This window comes from Triticum dicoccoides, chromosome 5B (assembly GCF_002162155.2).
Source record: "Triticum dicoccoides isolate Atlit2015 ecotype Zavitan chromosome 5B, WEW_v2.0, whole genome shotgun sequence".
In the NCBI taxonomy this organism is placed as follows: domain Eukaryota; kingdom Viridiplantae; phylum Streptophyta; class Magnoliopsida; order Poales; family Poaceae; genus Triticum; species Triticum dicoccoides.
Window position 1 is genome coordinate 443,452,582 of NC_041389.1, and position 16,272 is coordinate 443,468,853.

Consider the following 16,272-nt stretch of genomic DNA (forward strand, 5'->3'; position numbering starts at 1 on the left):
TTATTGATCAAGGTGGGGTTCTGTGACGCCTTTGTCTGGTCGTTGAACACAAACGAAGTACGCGAAGTTGCAGCTATGGCGAACTTTAATCTAAACAAAACCCCAAAGTCTAAACGGTGCCCTAAGGGCTGTATATATGGAGGAAGAGAGGGGGAATTTCGTGGCCCTTGGTGGAGGGGTCCGAAATCAACCCTGTCTCTTGTTTCCCCACACATACGGTCTCTAAAAATAGCCTATACTTATGTATTTCGAAATTACATGGGCCTGGCCCAATAAAAAGGTGACGCAGCACCTATAATAGCCTCTGGACAAAATTTATGAAGTGACATCTTGTATATTTCGTCCAAGGCTTCATGCACTCGTTATGGAGGCTTCAAAGACCTGAAATCATCACTTGTAACTCTGTTCTTGTTTCCCTTGCGCATGCCATCATCTCCATGCTTGTTCTTGCTCCAATGTTCATCCTTCTCCAAGCTAAGCCCTTCATTTGTAAGCAAAACAAATGTATCCAATTTAGGCAGCATCATATTCTCATGAACATTAGAATCATTACCAAGAAACGAAAGTACCTGGTAATTTAGTTGGCGTGCGCGAGCTCTAGTAATTGGTCCAGTATGTATAGCAGCAGGGGTTGTGGGTGTAACAATGGTATTGATGTCCTCATCACACTCCCTCTCGGATACGATTGAACACATGCCTTGCCATACGAAAACGGCAACGAAATTGATCCTGCTTGAAGAGCGGGGTGTTGGCAAAGTAATCGGCATAAAGCAGGGCGTGGCCTCTCTCCCTGTTGCGGTTCAGGTTGGGAGCACGGCCAGGGAGTGACCCCCTGTACCGAGGAAGCTGCCGTTGAATATGGTCGTGAACGACCAGTGCAGCCACCACAAGATCTTCATCATCCGATGACGAATCGTCCGACGAACAAAGGAAGTGATGAAAGAAAAACTCGTCTCCACTGTCCATACCTTTGATGGCAAAAAGTCGAACACCTTCCGGTCGTGGTGGCGAAGAGGCCGCGATGATCACCTCGACGCAACAGGGATGGTTGCCGGCCGGCTACTGGCCGCTCTGGAGATCTCGTCGGAATCCGCCTTGAAGAGCGGTCGCCGGCGGTCGTGTCCCCTCCGCCACCGGCAAGGACGGCGACAGCCAAACCTCCCCCGATAGACGACCAAAACTACGGCGAAAGCGCGGGCGTGGTGGCGGCCATGTCGAGACGTAGTTTGGTATGGACGGCGCGGGGCTGCGCGGTGAGGAGGCGGCCGGAGAATAGAGGCGGCGCCGGCGGCAAGGCGGGGCGGGGAGAGAGGGTGAAGCGTTGGGAGCGGAGGGACTGCTAGTGTCCCCGACAGGCGGGCCACGGGGGGGACAAGGGCGTGCGTCGCGGCCGTCCGCGCGCGTCCGTTTCGCCCCAAACCGAGCGCAAGTTTGGGCCGGGGATGGGTCGAAAACGGACGGAATTCGGACATTTGTCCGTTTGAGACCGCGCGCTGGGCCGCCTCTTTTGTCCCTTTTACCCCAAACGGATGGAGCCGGACAGGATAGGGTCGCGCGGTGGAGTTGGCCTGATGTCTATTTTGGGGGTGAAAATTCTAGTTTTTTTAGTCTAGTAGTGGAAGTTCTAGTGCGCAAAGAATAGTAAGATGCTAATTGCCAAATTGTGAAGCATGAACTGGGCTTGTACGAGAGGCTTAGGGCGTCCCATTCCAGTGCAGGCCGTCTTATCAGTCCACGATCCTACGTGCACGCAGCAGCTCTGAACCGATGAGTGAAAAAGATCGCGCTAGGGCTCGCAAATTGCCGTGCGACGCGTGCTGGGGGTCCTAACCATGGTCAGCTCCTGACCGCACCACCCCCCTCCACCTAACCCGAGCGCCGAGTCGGAGGAACTCGGCCCCGCCTGTCTCTCTCTCCCCCTCTCTCCTTTATTAAACGCACACGGAAATGCAGCACGCAGTGTTGGGGAAACAGAAAGGAAACCCGGAAAAGAAAACAGAGCAGGACTCCACTCCACACTCCACTCTCCTCCCCCCTCCTCACTCTTTCTTGGATCGTAAGGAAACGGAAGAAATACATCCGCGATCGTGGAGGGGACATTTTGATCGGTGTTGGTTTCCCAAGGCCGAGACGAGGGTACGTGGTGGTCGTCATGGATCGGGGCGTGGACGGGAGGACGGGGAGGGACCAGCAGCGGAGGCGACCGAGCCCTTTCTCCCGCTCTTTGCTCCTCTTCTCGCGGTAATCGGGGAAGGTGGTGGTGGTGGTGCCGGTGCCATCTGAATTTCTGTGGAGCTCGCCATGAAGCGGCCCGGCGGCGGAAACCCCTCCTCCCTCCACCAGATGGCCAGCCCCAATGGTAAATTGCAAGCCCTCTTTCTTTTTTCTGGTGGCAATTCGTTCTGTTGAGGTGAAGGACGCGGAAATCTTAGTCTCTGTGTACGTGTTTGATTAGATATGGACTACGGCGTGGTCGGGATGGAGGCGGATGGGGACGCGGAGGAGGAGATGATGGCGTGCGGCGGCGGCGGCGGCTGCGGGGGAGGGGAGAAGAAGCGGCGGCTGAGCGCGGAGCAGGTGCGCGCCCTGGAGCGGAGCTTCGAGGTGGAGAACAAGCTGGAGCCGGAGCGCAAGGCGCGGCTGGCGCGCGACCTCGGCCTGCAGCCGCGCCAGGTCGCCGTCTGGTTCCAGAACCGCCGGGCGCGCTGGAAGACCAAGCAGCTCGAGCGCGACTACAACGCGCTGCGCCACTCGTACGACGCGCTCCGCGTCGACCACGACGCCCTCCGCCGCGACAAGGAAGCCCTCCTCGCCGAGGTCCGTGCCGCTCACACCCGCTTAAATTATGCCGCTGCTTAGTATTGTACGTGCGCAATGGCTGATGCTCGATGCTTGCGCGTCTCGTGTGATACAGATCAAGGATCTGAAGGGGAAGCTGGGGGACGAAGAGGCCGCGGCCAGCTTCACGTCAGTGAAGGAGGAGCCGGCGGCGTCCGACGGCCCACCGCCCGCGGGCATGGGGTCATCCGACAGCGACTCCAGCGGGGTGCTGAACGACACGGACGCGACCGGCGCCACGCCAACAGAGGAGGCGCCAGCTCCGGAGATGGGGACGCTGCTCGGCGGGCCCGGGGCGGCCGGCGCGGCGGCGGCGGGGCACGGGCAGATGTTCCTGCACGGGAATTTCCTGAAGGTGGAGGAGGACGAGACGGGGTTCCTGGACGACGAGGAGCCGTGCGGGGGCTTCTTCGCCGACGAGCCGCCGCTGGCGTGGTGGACGGAGCCGACGGATCCCTGGAAATGAGGCGCGGCAGAGAGAGAGAGAGACTCGGTGGGAGACGACACCTCGCGCGGGGAATAAAAGATTAGTGAAGAAAGCAGGGGCTTTTCTGAAATTTTTGTAAATCTCGTTTTTATCTAGTCCTTTCCTGTCAAACCCTCGCCCTCGCTAGGCAGCCAGCATCAGCAATAGTACTACTACTAGTGCCATTTCCGCCCCTGCTCTTTCAGCTATTTCCTTTTTCTTCCCATAAACCCTTTTGCTTGTTAGCTAAAAAAATCTGTTAAGCTGGACTCAAGTGTAAAAGGCGCCACGCGGGATAGGGACAAGGGGAAAAGGACAGTGTGGAGCGAGCAGTGAAGAGGAAGGGAGGGAGCAGCAAGCAACAACGGGCGGGCCACGGAACAGCGTCGCTGTTGGGTGGGCCCCGGAGGCCACGTGAAGCGCAGGCATTGGGCCTCCCATTGACCGGGCTAGCCTAAGCTTTAGCGCTTGATGGCACGCAGCAGAGTCGTAACCGACAGCCATCCGCCCCGCGACGCCAACGTGCCTGGCCCAGCTCGCGGCCCCTTCGTCCACGGCGGGCCTCCCCCGCGAGAGCGACCGCCGACGGCGACCCGCGCGTGCGCGCGCGCTCTCCCCCGTCGTCGCCGGCTCCCTCGAATCGAGCCCTCTGGCCTCGCGCTTTCCTTGCTATTCTCGTACGTAGTACGAGTAGTTGTTGTGCCGCCGTCGAACCTGATGCAGAGTAGTGCTCCGGCCTCCGGTACAAGAAAGAAACAAAGAAATCATGTGGAGATCGAAGCGCGGCTCTCATGATGCGGAGCCTTTTGGAGGCTATAGAATAGGCCCCTTGCGCCTGGAGATTCTGTGGGCGGGTACGTCGCCCTGCCAATCGAGTGCGTTTTGGAAGATCTGGTGACCGTGATGATGGGCAATCAGGCGCGGCACGTACTCGATCCAGTAGTGGTAGACCGTGGTGGGGGAACGAGGAAAGATCGCCGGAGCCGTGGCCGCCGTGCCCGTGCGGAATATTCTGTCGGAATGATTACCGGCACCGGGTTAAATAAGACTCCCGGCGTGCATGCCGTGCTTTACCCCCACCTGAGCTGCCCCCTTCACTTGGAGAACGCTTCTAAACACCTGATGAAACCTCGTGCCGCTGGTATATTGTTCGTATGCGGCCGGGCACTTCTCCAGCTAGATTCGCTGTTGTTTATGCCCCTCGAAGCAGACGATTCCTCACTGCTGAACTGTCGAAAGTCTATATTTTTTTGGTTTGTAACACTGCTTACAGTGTAGTGAGAGGACGGACAGCTTCAGGTGCTCTTCACGTACGTGCCCGACTCGCTGTCACGCACTGTTGGACGATTCCGATAAGAATCCATGCCGTTTCGTTTTGCTTTTCTCTACGGGGACATGGATTTGATGTGCGAACGAGACATTTGGATCGAGATTGAGGTGTCTTGCAGGTGGTGAAACTGTGAATCCATGGATCCAGACAGATTGAAACCTATGGTCCAGACTTACCTGGCGGGCGACAGCTTGCAATCAACGGCGACCCATGACCGGGTCAGTGTGCACGTACCACCGTACCTGCCGGTGATCAATACAAGCACCCAGGGGTGCAAAAGGAAACGACAGCAACATATACAAGACCAAAAAATTCCCAGCAATTACGTTGAGAATGGCATATGCGACTCACGAAATGCTATAAATTGGAAGTCATTCTTGGGCGCGTCTGTAACTTGCAAGGAAACGTTAGGGCTGATGTTGATGGCCTTGCGATTTAGAAAGGAAAATTGTCCTGCTGCTACTACATGACATGCATGTAGTTGCTCCTATATCCACATCACTCAAAGTTGATTTAGCCCCTTGTCTAATATTCGTGGCCTATCATATCAAAATTCGTCAACGTTCGTTTCCTCTCCCTGCATTTTTGTGGCTGCGAGCCCGCGACAGCAATGTCCCGAATGAGTATGATAGTTGACGATATCTGCACATCGGGGCTTACAGACTGGCTTGAAACTGAACCTGGGAGGACCAAAACGAAAATTAACAACCCCCAGCTCGTGAACTGCTCTGTTCCTGTTGCAATAAAGTGAGAAAAAAAACATTTTATTCATACTGCACTGCCCGGGCTCTGGATGTGAAATACATCATGTGTGTGAGAACGTTAGTGGATCGGGCCGGACGGGCCAGTGTCCACTTCCGGGTTGTGTCAACGGTAGATCTTTTATCCACCATCTTCCTCAAAAAAGGACTGACCTCAGTCCTATAAAACGAGCTCCTAGTCCTACAGGGCGCCTCAAGAGCATCTACGGACTTGCCAAATCCGCTACCATATACGCCCGCGGGCGCGTCCGTAGACAGTGACTGGGCAGTCCCCAAATCAGCGTCCACAGCAACATACTCCCTCCGTTACTTTTTACTCCGCATATAAAATTTGGTCAAAGTCAAACGACACAAAGTTTGATCACTTTTATATTAAAAAATATGAACATCTACAATACTAAAACTATGTAGTATGAAAATATGTTTCATGGTGCATTTGATAATATTGATTTCATATTGTGAATGTTTATATTTTTTAATATAAAGTTTGTCAAACTCTACAAAGCTTGACTTTGACCAAACTTTATATGCGGACTAAAAGAAACGGAGGGAGTATCTCATATTCGGCACCCTATATCCATACAAATCATGCAACGTAAACTCTTACTAAGTAGATCATCAAACGGACAAATTCGACAGGAAAAGGGCACGCGACCTCACTAATGGGCCGGCCCAAGAAAGAAGACAAGCGCTCGATGGTTACTCTGGTTCACTCGATTGCGTTCACTGGCCGCGATTGAACACTTGACTCATCAACTATTGAATTTTTAAAAACAGAAAAATAATAAAATGAGAAAAAAAAATCATGGATTAAAAAATGATCACAAATTTTGAAATACAATTGGCGAACTTAAAAATATACACGGTTTTGAATAATGTACACAAATTTTGCAAAAAAAATCAACGAATTTCAAAAAAGTTCATAGATTTTTTAACAAAATTGGTAAAATTGCAAAAAAGCTCATCAATTTTGGAAACAATTTGACAAATATTGAAAAAAATCATAAAATTTAAGAAAATGCAAAAAAATGTAAAAGTGTGTCAAATTTGAAAAAGTTCATCAAATTTGAAAAGGTTTATCGAATTTGAAAAAAATTCATCGATTTTTAAAAATAATCAGAAGAACCAAAAAAATGTCCATCAATTTCTTAAAAGAGTTCACCAAATTATAAAAAAGTTTGTGCAATTTGAAAAAGAAAGAAGAAAAGAAAGAAAAGGTTGAAAACCCAGGTGGGAACACGAAAAAACAAGAAAAACAAATGGTTCGGCCTGCTGATAGGACCTAGTGTAAAGAGGTGCACCTGTACGGATTACCTATTAAGCACCGCTTAAGGCGTTGTTTAGGAAATGCCTCCTGTAAACCTGCGACAAGCCCACTGCCACAAGCAATCGCTCGTCAAGCAAGGGGGCAGACTATGAAAGCAACAAATTGAGACATTTCGTAGTCTGCCAAAGAAAAAACACTTAAAAAACAAGCAGAACCAAAGAAAAAAAGACCACAAAAATGGAGTAGAGCAAACCTACAACAAGTGAATCTGACACTAATGGGCTGGCCCGCTCGTGCTGCGCATGACGTGACAGAAGCTACTGTCTCCCTAAAAGCAAGAAATAGCTCTCGTGGCTAATTCTCGAGTGTCGCGAGACATAAGTAAGTATGACTTCTGTTGCAGTGCTACTAGTCCAGTGCAATACTGTAGCTGCCACGCATGTGAATTCATTGCGAGCGGATTCCTTAATCTATTTTCTATTATTTTTGCATAGGCTTTTACGGCTTTTCCCTAGGTTTCTTAGATTTATCTTTTTTCCTTTTCCTTTTCCTCCTCTTTTCCTTGATTTTCTTTGCTTCTTTCTTTGGTTTTTGGCATTTTATCTTCAGCAAAAAAAAATTAACACTTGTCTAATTTTTCATCACATTGTATAACTTTTGTATACATCAGGAACATTTTTAATATATGTTTAGTTTTTTAATAGATTATTGATATTTTTAAAAAAATAAAAAAAATGGATGCCAACTTTTTCATACACATTTTACATATTCGTATAAATCTCACATATTTTTATAGAAGTTTAAAAATTTACAAATAGATGATTAATATTTTTTCAAATAGATGGTTTTGAATATTTTTTCAAATAGATGATTACACAGTTTAAAACACATTCCCTGCGAAAATGAACATGGGTGTACAATGAGCACCTAAGTCTGTTATCTCAAAATTTAAAAAAAAAAATAAAATTTCCTAAAAAAAAATTGTGCTATTTTCATATAGGGTGCATGCCACCCAGCTGCTCCAATGCATTTTCCGGAAACAAACACACAATAGAGCTAATAACTGAATACAAATATCGCAGTATCTTTTGATCCGAGTGAAAAATTATTGAAAAATATAACCACGGTATCTTGTGTAAGTAGCTTGGTAATGTAAGCACAACATAGTTGCTAACCTATGTACACAGACTGTAGTAACTTTTGACACAGGGAAAAAACTTGTTGGAAAACATATCTCAAGTAACTTATATAGAAATGGTATAGTAACATATGAACATTAGAGCTGATAACTTACTCTAGACGTCGTAACTTTTGAACGGGGGAAAAAGTTGTTGACAAACATACGTGCGATAACTTCTTTATAAATATCATGATAATCTATGTATACTAAACCTGATAAGTCACATACAAACTTTAGACACTTCTCGCAAAAAAAAAACACTATGACACCTTTTTTGACCCCGAGATTGAAGTTGAAAAACAATACCCACTGCAAATTATGTGTAAATACCATGGTAATATATGCACAGTTCTGCTCATAAATTACTTAGCTCCGGCGTGATAATTTTTTTTCGGGAATTTTTTATGAAAAAAACACCACGATAACTCATGCGTAAATAACATGTTAATACACGCACGACACGACTATAGCTTACTTAGCCTAGGCCCTAGGCATGACAACTTTTTGACTGAAAAAAGGCCGTTGAAGTATAGCAGCATGGGATCTAGATTCGAAGTTTTTGTCGTGATGGATTTTCAAAAACAGATTTTGAATCAGAAAGATGGTTTGAGCTACGAAACAGTTTGATTTTTGAAGTAGGAAGAATCTAGGATGTTCAACTTTTTTCCTCTAGTATGTATGTATATGCATGGGAGAAGGTTGAAAAGGACCATTTTTAGGCCCATATATTTTTCAGTCAACATGGTAAATTATGTATCACAGACGTGATAACTTACATAGCATAGGTGTGGTAACTTTTTAATCAAAAAGTTTCAGAACATATGAACATGGGATCTAGTTTCGAAGGTCTCGTCGCATCATTTTTTATGTGAAAACTATTTTTCAATCGGACCGACGATTTGAGTTACAAAACATTTTGATTTTGGAAATTAGGCTTTTTAGTAAGCATCTTCAACACGTATATGAAGAAGGAGAAGCACTAACGATCACATGTATATGGGGTAAGCTGGTTGCATGCACTCGTCAGGGTCGTTTTGCTTTGTTGTTTAAATTTAGAATGATCGCTAGGTAGTACATTCCCTTTTTAAATGTGCGATGAACACTTTACAAAAATCGCTAAATTAATTTTTTGTAATACATGTATTTAGTAAAAAAAACAAATATGGACAAAAGTAAAAAAAAAAAGCATGACATCAGCATGCTAAGCCCAAATGGCTATCGGGCTAGCCCACTACCGTCTCTCAGTAGGCCACCGCACATGGCTACTAGGCCAGCCCACTACCAGCTCCACATGGACGCGCCTCACGAGACTGCAGCGCGACTATGGAAAACCCTATTTGCCGCACTCTGCGGCAAACTGTCGAGCGATCGCATAGATAGGGCGACTGACCGAGCGCTTTGGGCCGGCCCATCTGTAATACGTAGAAGGTTTCGGTTTTAGGAATCTTCTAGAAGTTTCCCATTGTTTTTTTCGGTTTTGGGAACCTTTCTAGAAGGTTTCCTCAACCAGTTAATTTATTTTCCCTTTTTCTATTTTATTTTTCTCTCTGTTTCTTTTTTTCTTTTTCTGTTCCTGTTTCCTTTTCTTCTCTTTTTTCGTTTATTTATGTTTTTTTCGTTTCTTTTGTTAGTCATTTTCAAATATTTGTTCCAATTTAAAAAAATGTTCACGTGTTCAAAATTTTATTCACAATTTCTAAAAAAGTCTGTGTTTCAAAAAACTTCCAGAAATTTCAAAAAAAAATCTTGATTTCTAAATTTGTTCACAAATTCAGTAATTGTTCATGTTTCAAAATTTGTTCTTGCTTTCAAAATTTTGTTCATGATTTCAAAATATGTTCGTGTTTGAAAAAAAATTCAGGGATTCCAACAAATGTACTTGATTTCCAAATTTCCTTTCTCTTTTATCCTCTTTTTTTCAAAATATTCAAATTTTGTTTGTGTTTCCATAAAATGTTCAGTTTTCAAAAAAATATTCTCAAAATTCAAAATATTGTTCTCGTTACACAAAAAAGTTAGAAAGTTTTGAAATTCATTTAATGTACCAGATTTTCAATTTTTTGTTCACATTTTCAAAAAATGTTGGCGCTTCCAAAAAAAATCGGTATTTTTCAAATATTTTTGCCGTTTCAAAATTTGTTCTCAATATTCAAAAAATCTTCGTGCTTCAAAAAATTGTTCGCGCTTCCAAATTAGTTCTTTGTTTCAAAATTTCTTCTCAAGATTCAAATAAATTTTCATGCTTTAAAAAATTTCCGCGCTTCCAAATTTGTTCTCAAGATTCAAAAAATGTTCGTGCTTTAAAAAACGTTCATGTTCAAATTTTGTTCTCAATTTCAAAATTTTGTTCTCTATATTTAATAAAATGATCAGGATTTTAAGAAATGTTAATTTTATCAAAACTTTGCTTTCATATATTCAAAAAATTCCAAGCTTTTTTGTTTTTCTTCTAAAGTTTGAAAAGTATTCTCTTTCTAAAAAGCACTTTTTCAAAAATATGTTCGCGTTCGGAATTAGACAAAATGTTCGGATCTACATTACCTTTTAGCTTCGCGCGCCTTAGTAAACCGAAAAAGCTTATCTATCCCGTTGGCTAGGCTCGTGCGTACATAGAAGGATGTCCCTGGTTCAATCTCTTCCTCGAGCAGTGTTTTTTGGGATTTTTTCTCTGCTTTGCGCTAATGGGCCGGCCCAGCTGAAGACGCGCCTGTGCGTCCGCTCGACAATTCGCTGCAACAAGGGGCGCATAGGATCTCGCCGCGACTATGTCTTGCTGCAACCGAGACAGAGTCAGCTCTCGCTTAAGGCAGTGGCCTAAATGGGCCGCCCTAGCCATCGCGAGGCCAATGCCTTTTTTCTTCCTGTTTGACCTTTTGTTTTCTTTCTTTTATACTTTTATTTATACTTCCAAAAGTTCTTGAATGCTAATCATGCATTTAAAGATTGTTAAATGTGTATAGAAAAATATTAATCATGAAAATATTAATATATATGTTACAAAATATATATTTTCATAATATTACGAAAATATCAATCATGCATTTAAAGATTGTTAAATGTGTATAGAAAAATATTGACCACGTATAGGAAAAATATGAAATGGGTGTCAAAAAAGTTGATCATGTATTAAAAAAATTTAAACAAGTATTCCAAAATTTTAATCAAACATTTGAAAAAATATTGAATGTGTATAGGAAAAATGTGGAACATGTATTAAAAGATGATGTTAACTTTTAATCATGTATATGAAAACATTAATAAAGTATTTCAAAAGTTCTAATCAAGCATTTAAAAAATGTTAAATGTGTATAGAATTTTTTTTGACCATGCAATAAAAAAATTTAATCTTCCATTTGAAAAATGTTGATAAAACAGTTGAAAAATGTTAAATGTTCATACAAAAATTGTTGACCAACTATTGACCATGTATTTGAAAAATATTAATCAAGAATTTGAAAAAGTTTAATGTGTGTATAGAAAAAAATGTTGATCATGTATACAAAAAAGATTAATCTTGTATTTGCAAAAATATTAATGAACCATTAAAAAAATGTTAAAATCATGTATAGTTTTTTTGCTATATTAAAAATGTTAAACATGTATTAGAAAAATGATGTTGACATATACAAAAAATGTGGAATGAAAACCAAAAGAAACGATGAAAAAACCCTGAAAAGAAAAAAAGTAAACCAAAATGAAAATAAAAATAAAAAATAAAATCAAAGAAACAAATAAAAAAGAATGGAAAACGGAAGAGAAAAGAAAAGGAACATGCCGGAAGAAAAGAAACTTAGTGAGGCCCGGGCTCATTTCGCCCAATTACAACCCGCCCTGTTAGTTGAACAGAATCTTGGCGCTAGTGCAGTAGCTAGCACCATTGTATTCTATCTCGGAGACCATGGTTCGAATCAGACTAGGTGCAATGCGCCACCCAAGCGCCACGAGAGGGAGGTGATCAACGGCCACTGTCCTCGGCCGCTCCAGGTTTAGCCCGAGGGCTTCCTCCGGCAGCGGCACAGGGAGGAAGGAAGGAGCGACGTGTACTAACAACTAGGATTTGTGTGCCTCCCGAGTCGAACGTGCGGAGAACGATGTATAGGCTATTTTCTCGTCTCGTCCCCTTGGGGAAGCAATATCATATACGAATTCATCTGCCATTCTAAAATGTGACAATCAAACTATTGCATATGGAGGACAAGTCAACAATTTTTTTTCTGTCCAATACAACCATAGCCTGACCAGATAACACCTTTGTAACTTTTCCTATTGTTTCCCTTGCCTTTTCCTTCACACATACATCACATGAGAAGGGAAAGGTAGTGAAGGGGGGCTAACATGTGTGTAGGCCGATCTTTCATGATTGGAGTGGGATCCCTCTAAGAACACAAAGAACATGGAGAATAACGGGGAGAAACACAAGAAAAATCACTCAACCAACAAGATCCGGTCACACATATGCTAGATTCTCGGAACACAAAGAGTGATACACGATTCAAGGTCAACAAAGTACAATACAAAAGGTCTTCTCCGTGAGGAGATCTTGAAGGGTCTTCCCATGATGGGGTCTTGAATCCGCTTGGGGGATCTTCTCCGAAGAGGTCGTGAGCTCCGAGGAGAAGTAACCAAGTGGATGAGCAAAGCTCTATCTCAAATATGAGCTATCACAGTGGTGACCCTAGCTAGGAGGAGGTAGGGGTATTTATAGTCTAGGTCCATGAAGGGGTAAGTGGGAGAGGGATACATGGGTCTCGGGCCCGATCTCTGTGCGCACATAGGCGTCGGACGTCTGACGGCCGTTGGTCGTCCGGTCGCTCGCGGGTGTCCAATCGTCCGGAAGTCTTCAGACTTCCGATGTTTTCGCTCTGGTCCGGTAGTGTCGGACGTTCGGTCGACGTCGGTCATCCGAGCGCTGATGAATGTCGGACGTCCGGTGTCTGGCGGTCGTCCAGGTGCTGTAGGTTGCCTCGGCTGGAGTCGATCTGGCTGGTGGAGTCTCCAGGCGTCGGACGTTCGTCGATCGTCGGTTGTCCAGTGGCTGTCGGACGTCCGAGCGCTGTAGCTTCCCTGCAGCTCTTCCTCTTGTTCCTCCCACTTGGTGTCCTCGCCGTCTTGTCAAATGCTCCTAGTTGATCCATGCCCTTCCTCTTGGTTCCTGGTCATGCATAACACATACCTTTGAGGTAGTAGCCATGTCTCAGATGTGGAAAGTGAAGGTTCGGAGAGGAGCGAGTTCACCTTGTGTCCAATGGCGTATGTTTGAGGTCTCGTCATATGTCTTCTTGGGGCTTGGAGAGTAGTCAGAGTGTACATGGGGATGAACATGGGATGCTCCGCATCACCCCCCCCCCCTTGGGAAAGACCCGGCCTCGGATCATGATCCTCATCACCATGGAAACGGTTGTCGTGGACGGACTTGTAGTTGGACGGAGGTGAAGGCATGGCTCAATCCAAGTACTCCAAGGTGTCTCCGGTATGTGGTACATGCAAAATGAGCAAACACAAGTGGCACTTGTAAATACAATGGTTAGCGCACACAAAATGTCCATCAATTAATCGTGAGTCCGTGCGAAGAGATAATGCGTGACAAAGCGCATGAAGCTTATCAAGATGATATAGAATGATATGCAAAGCATTCATGGGAGAAAAAGCATGGTGCACAAAGCGACAAATTCTACCATTGTGCAAAATGATGTTATAATGGTATGGTGTATCAAAAGCATGAACATGGCAATGGATGCTCAATATGTGTATGTTATCATGCAATTTGATGGTGGACAATATGATCATGATGTATGAATATGCCATCAAGAAAGATCACAACAAATTTGCTAAGGAAGTGCACAAGCTCATATATCATGGATGACATGGGAATACAAGATGCAACAAGGCAATCATAATGTGATTCAATCCATGCATAGGGTGCAACCTTTGTGGTGAGTATGATATGTCCATCGAGCATGACATGTGTGAGCACAATCAACAAATATGGAGGCGTTGGTGTACCAATGCTCAATGTCGTGGCATAAGTGGAGTTCTGAAGGTGCATCCAATAAGTGCGAGCGCTCCTCAATGTGAAGGTCTATAGAGCCAATCTCCAATGTCGCTCCTCCGTTTGCAAGATGTATCATGTAGACAACAAGAAGGAAACAATAATGGAAGAATGACCCATCCAATGTGTGTATTTGAGGACGGCTCAAAAGTAAGGAGTTCACCTTTATGAGGATTTCGAAACTGTTGGTGTCGCGCATCATGTAGAACTTTGCATGACCAATATGGCTCATGATGGTACCGCCTTGTGAATCCTTCAAAATGAAAGAACATAACAAACACTCGGAAAAACAAATGAGGTTAGCGGAAGTGCAAAACCTATCGTTCGTGTGGTAAGATACCCAACAAGTGTATGCATCATGCTCATCATAGGAAAGGACAAGGGAATATTTCATAGTATGGAGGCTGATACGTCTCCGTCGTCTCTATAATTTTTGATTGTTCCATGCCAATATTATTCAACTTTCATATACTTTTGGCAACTTTTTATATTATTTTTGGGACTAACATATTGATCCAGTGCCCGGTGTCAGTTCCTGTCTGTTGCATGTTTTTTGTTTCGCAGAAACCCAATATCAAACGGAGTCCAAACGGGATAAAAACGGCCGGAGATTTTTTTTGGAATAATTATGATTTTTGGGAAGTGAAATCAACGCGAAACGGTGTCCGAGGTGGTCACGAGGTAGGGGGGCGCGCCCTACCCCCCAGGCGCGCCCCTGACCCTCGTGGTCCACCCGTAAGGCGGTTGACGTTGTTCTTTTGGCGCAAGAAAGCTAATTTTATGACAAAGATCTGGGCGAAAGATTCACCCCAATCGGAGTTACGGATCTCCAGATATAAAGGAAACGGTGAAGGGGTAGAAAAAGGGAACACAGAAACAGAGAGATAGATCCAATCTCGGAGGGGCTCTCGCCCCTCCCAAGCCATGGGAGCCAAGGACCATAGGGGAAACCCTTCTCTCATCTAGGGAGAAGGTCAGGAAAGAAGAAGAAGAAGGGGGGCTCTCTCCCCCTTGCTTCCGGTGGCGTCGGAACACCGCCGGGGGCCATCATCATCACCGCGATCTTCACCAACACCTCCATCATCTTCACCAACGTCTCCATCACCTTCCCCCATCTATATCCAGCGGTCCACTCTCCCGCAACCCGTTGTATCCTCTACTTGAACATGGTGCTTTATGTTTCATATTATTATCCAATGATGTGTTGCCATCCTATGATGTCTGAGTAGATTTTTGTTGTCCTATCGGTGGTTGATGAATTGCTATGATTGATTTAATTTGCTTGTTGTTATGTTGCTGTCCTTTGGTGCCCATCATATGAGCGCACACGTGGATCACACCATAGGGTTAGTTGTATGTTGATAGGACTATGTATTGGAGGGCAAGAGTGACAGAAGCTTCAACCTAGCATAGAAATTGATGCATGCGGGATTGAAGGGGGACCAATATATCTTAATGCTATGGTTGGGTTTTACCTTAATGAATGTTAGTAGTTGTGGATGCTTGCTAATAGTTCCAATCATAAGTGCATAGAATTCCAAGTCAGGGATGACATGCTAGCAGTGGCCTCTCCCACATAATACTTGCTATCGGTCTAGTAAAGTAGTCAATTGCTTAGGGACAATTCCACAACTCCTATCACCACTTTTCCACACTCGCTATATTTACTTTATTGCTTCTTTATCTAAACAGCCCCTAGTTTTTATTTACGTGTTCGTTATTATCTCGCAAACCTATCCTACAACACCTACAAAGTACTTCTAGTTTCATACTTGTTCTAGGTAAAGCGAACATCAAGCGTGCGTAGAGTCGTATCAGTGGCAGATAGGACTTGAGAGAGTATTTGTTCTACCTTTAGCTCCTCGTTGGGTTCGACACTCTTACTTATCGAAAGAGGCTACAACTATCCCGTATACTTGCGGGTCATCAAGACCCTTTTCTGGCGCCGTTGCCGGGGAGTCATAGCGTGGGGTGAATATTCTCGTGTGTGCTTGTTTGCTTTATCACTAAGTAATTTTTATTTGCTGTTCTAAGTTGTTCTCTATCTTTAGTTATGGATACGGAACGCAAAATACCAAAAAAATTAGTTGTACTTGCTACTCATGAGGATGGGGTAACTCCTAAAACCCTCGATTCTCATTATGCGAAAGATATTGTGTACTACTTCGGTAATCCTGAGAAAACCCCATTCAACTTTATAATGGGAGACACGTTGGATCAACGTGAATACTTTAGGGATTATCGCTCGACACAAAAAGGGAAACTATTATGGGATCAATTTATTATGTTGCATTGGTATGCCTGGAATCTATGCTTGAGATATGATGTTACTTGTTGCTCTAGGATGGAGGATCCACACCTTCCCTTTTCATGCAAATTTA

The 16,272-nt window shown here is 44.5% G+C and overlaps 1 protein-coding gene across 1 annotated transcript; it reads left to right on the forward strand.

Moving 5' to 3' along the window:
- The first annotated feature begins 1,942 nt into the window (after positions 1-1,942).
- Positions 1,943-3,573, forward strand: LOC119310312 (homeobox-leucine zipper protein HOX4-like). Its single transcript, XM_037586103.1, has 3 exons — positions 1,943-2,359; positions 2,456-2,817; positions 2,915-3,573. The coding sequence occupies exons 1-3, from the start codon at positions 2,302-2,304 to the stop codon at positions 3,302-3,304; spliced, it is 810 nt and encodes a 269-aa protein (XP_037442000.1). The 5' UTR covers positions 1,943-2,301; the 3' UTR covers positions 3,305-3,573.
- The last annotated feature ends 12,699 nt before the right edge of the window (positions 3,574-16,272 follow it).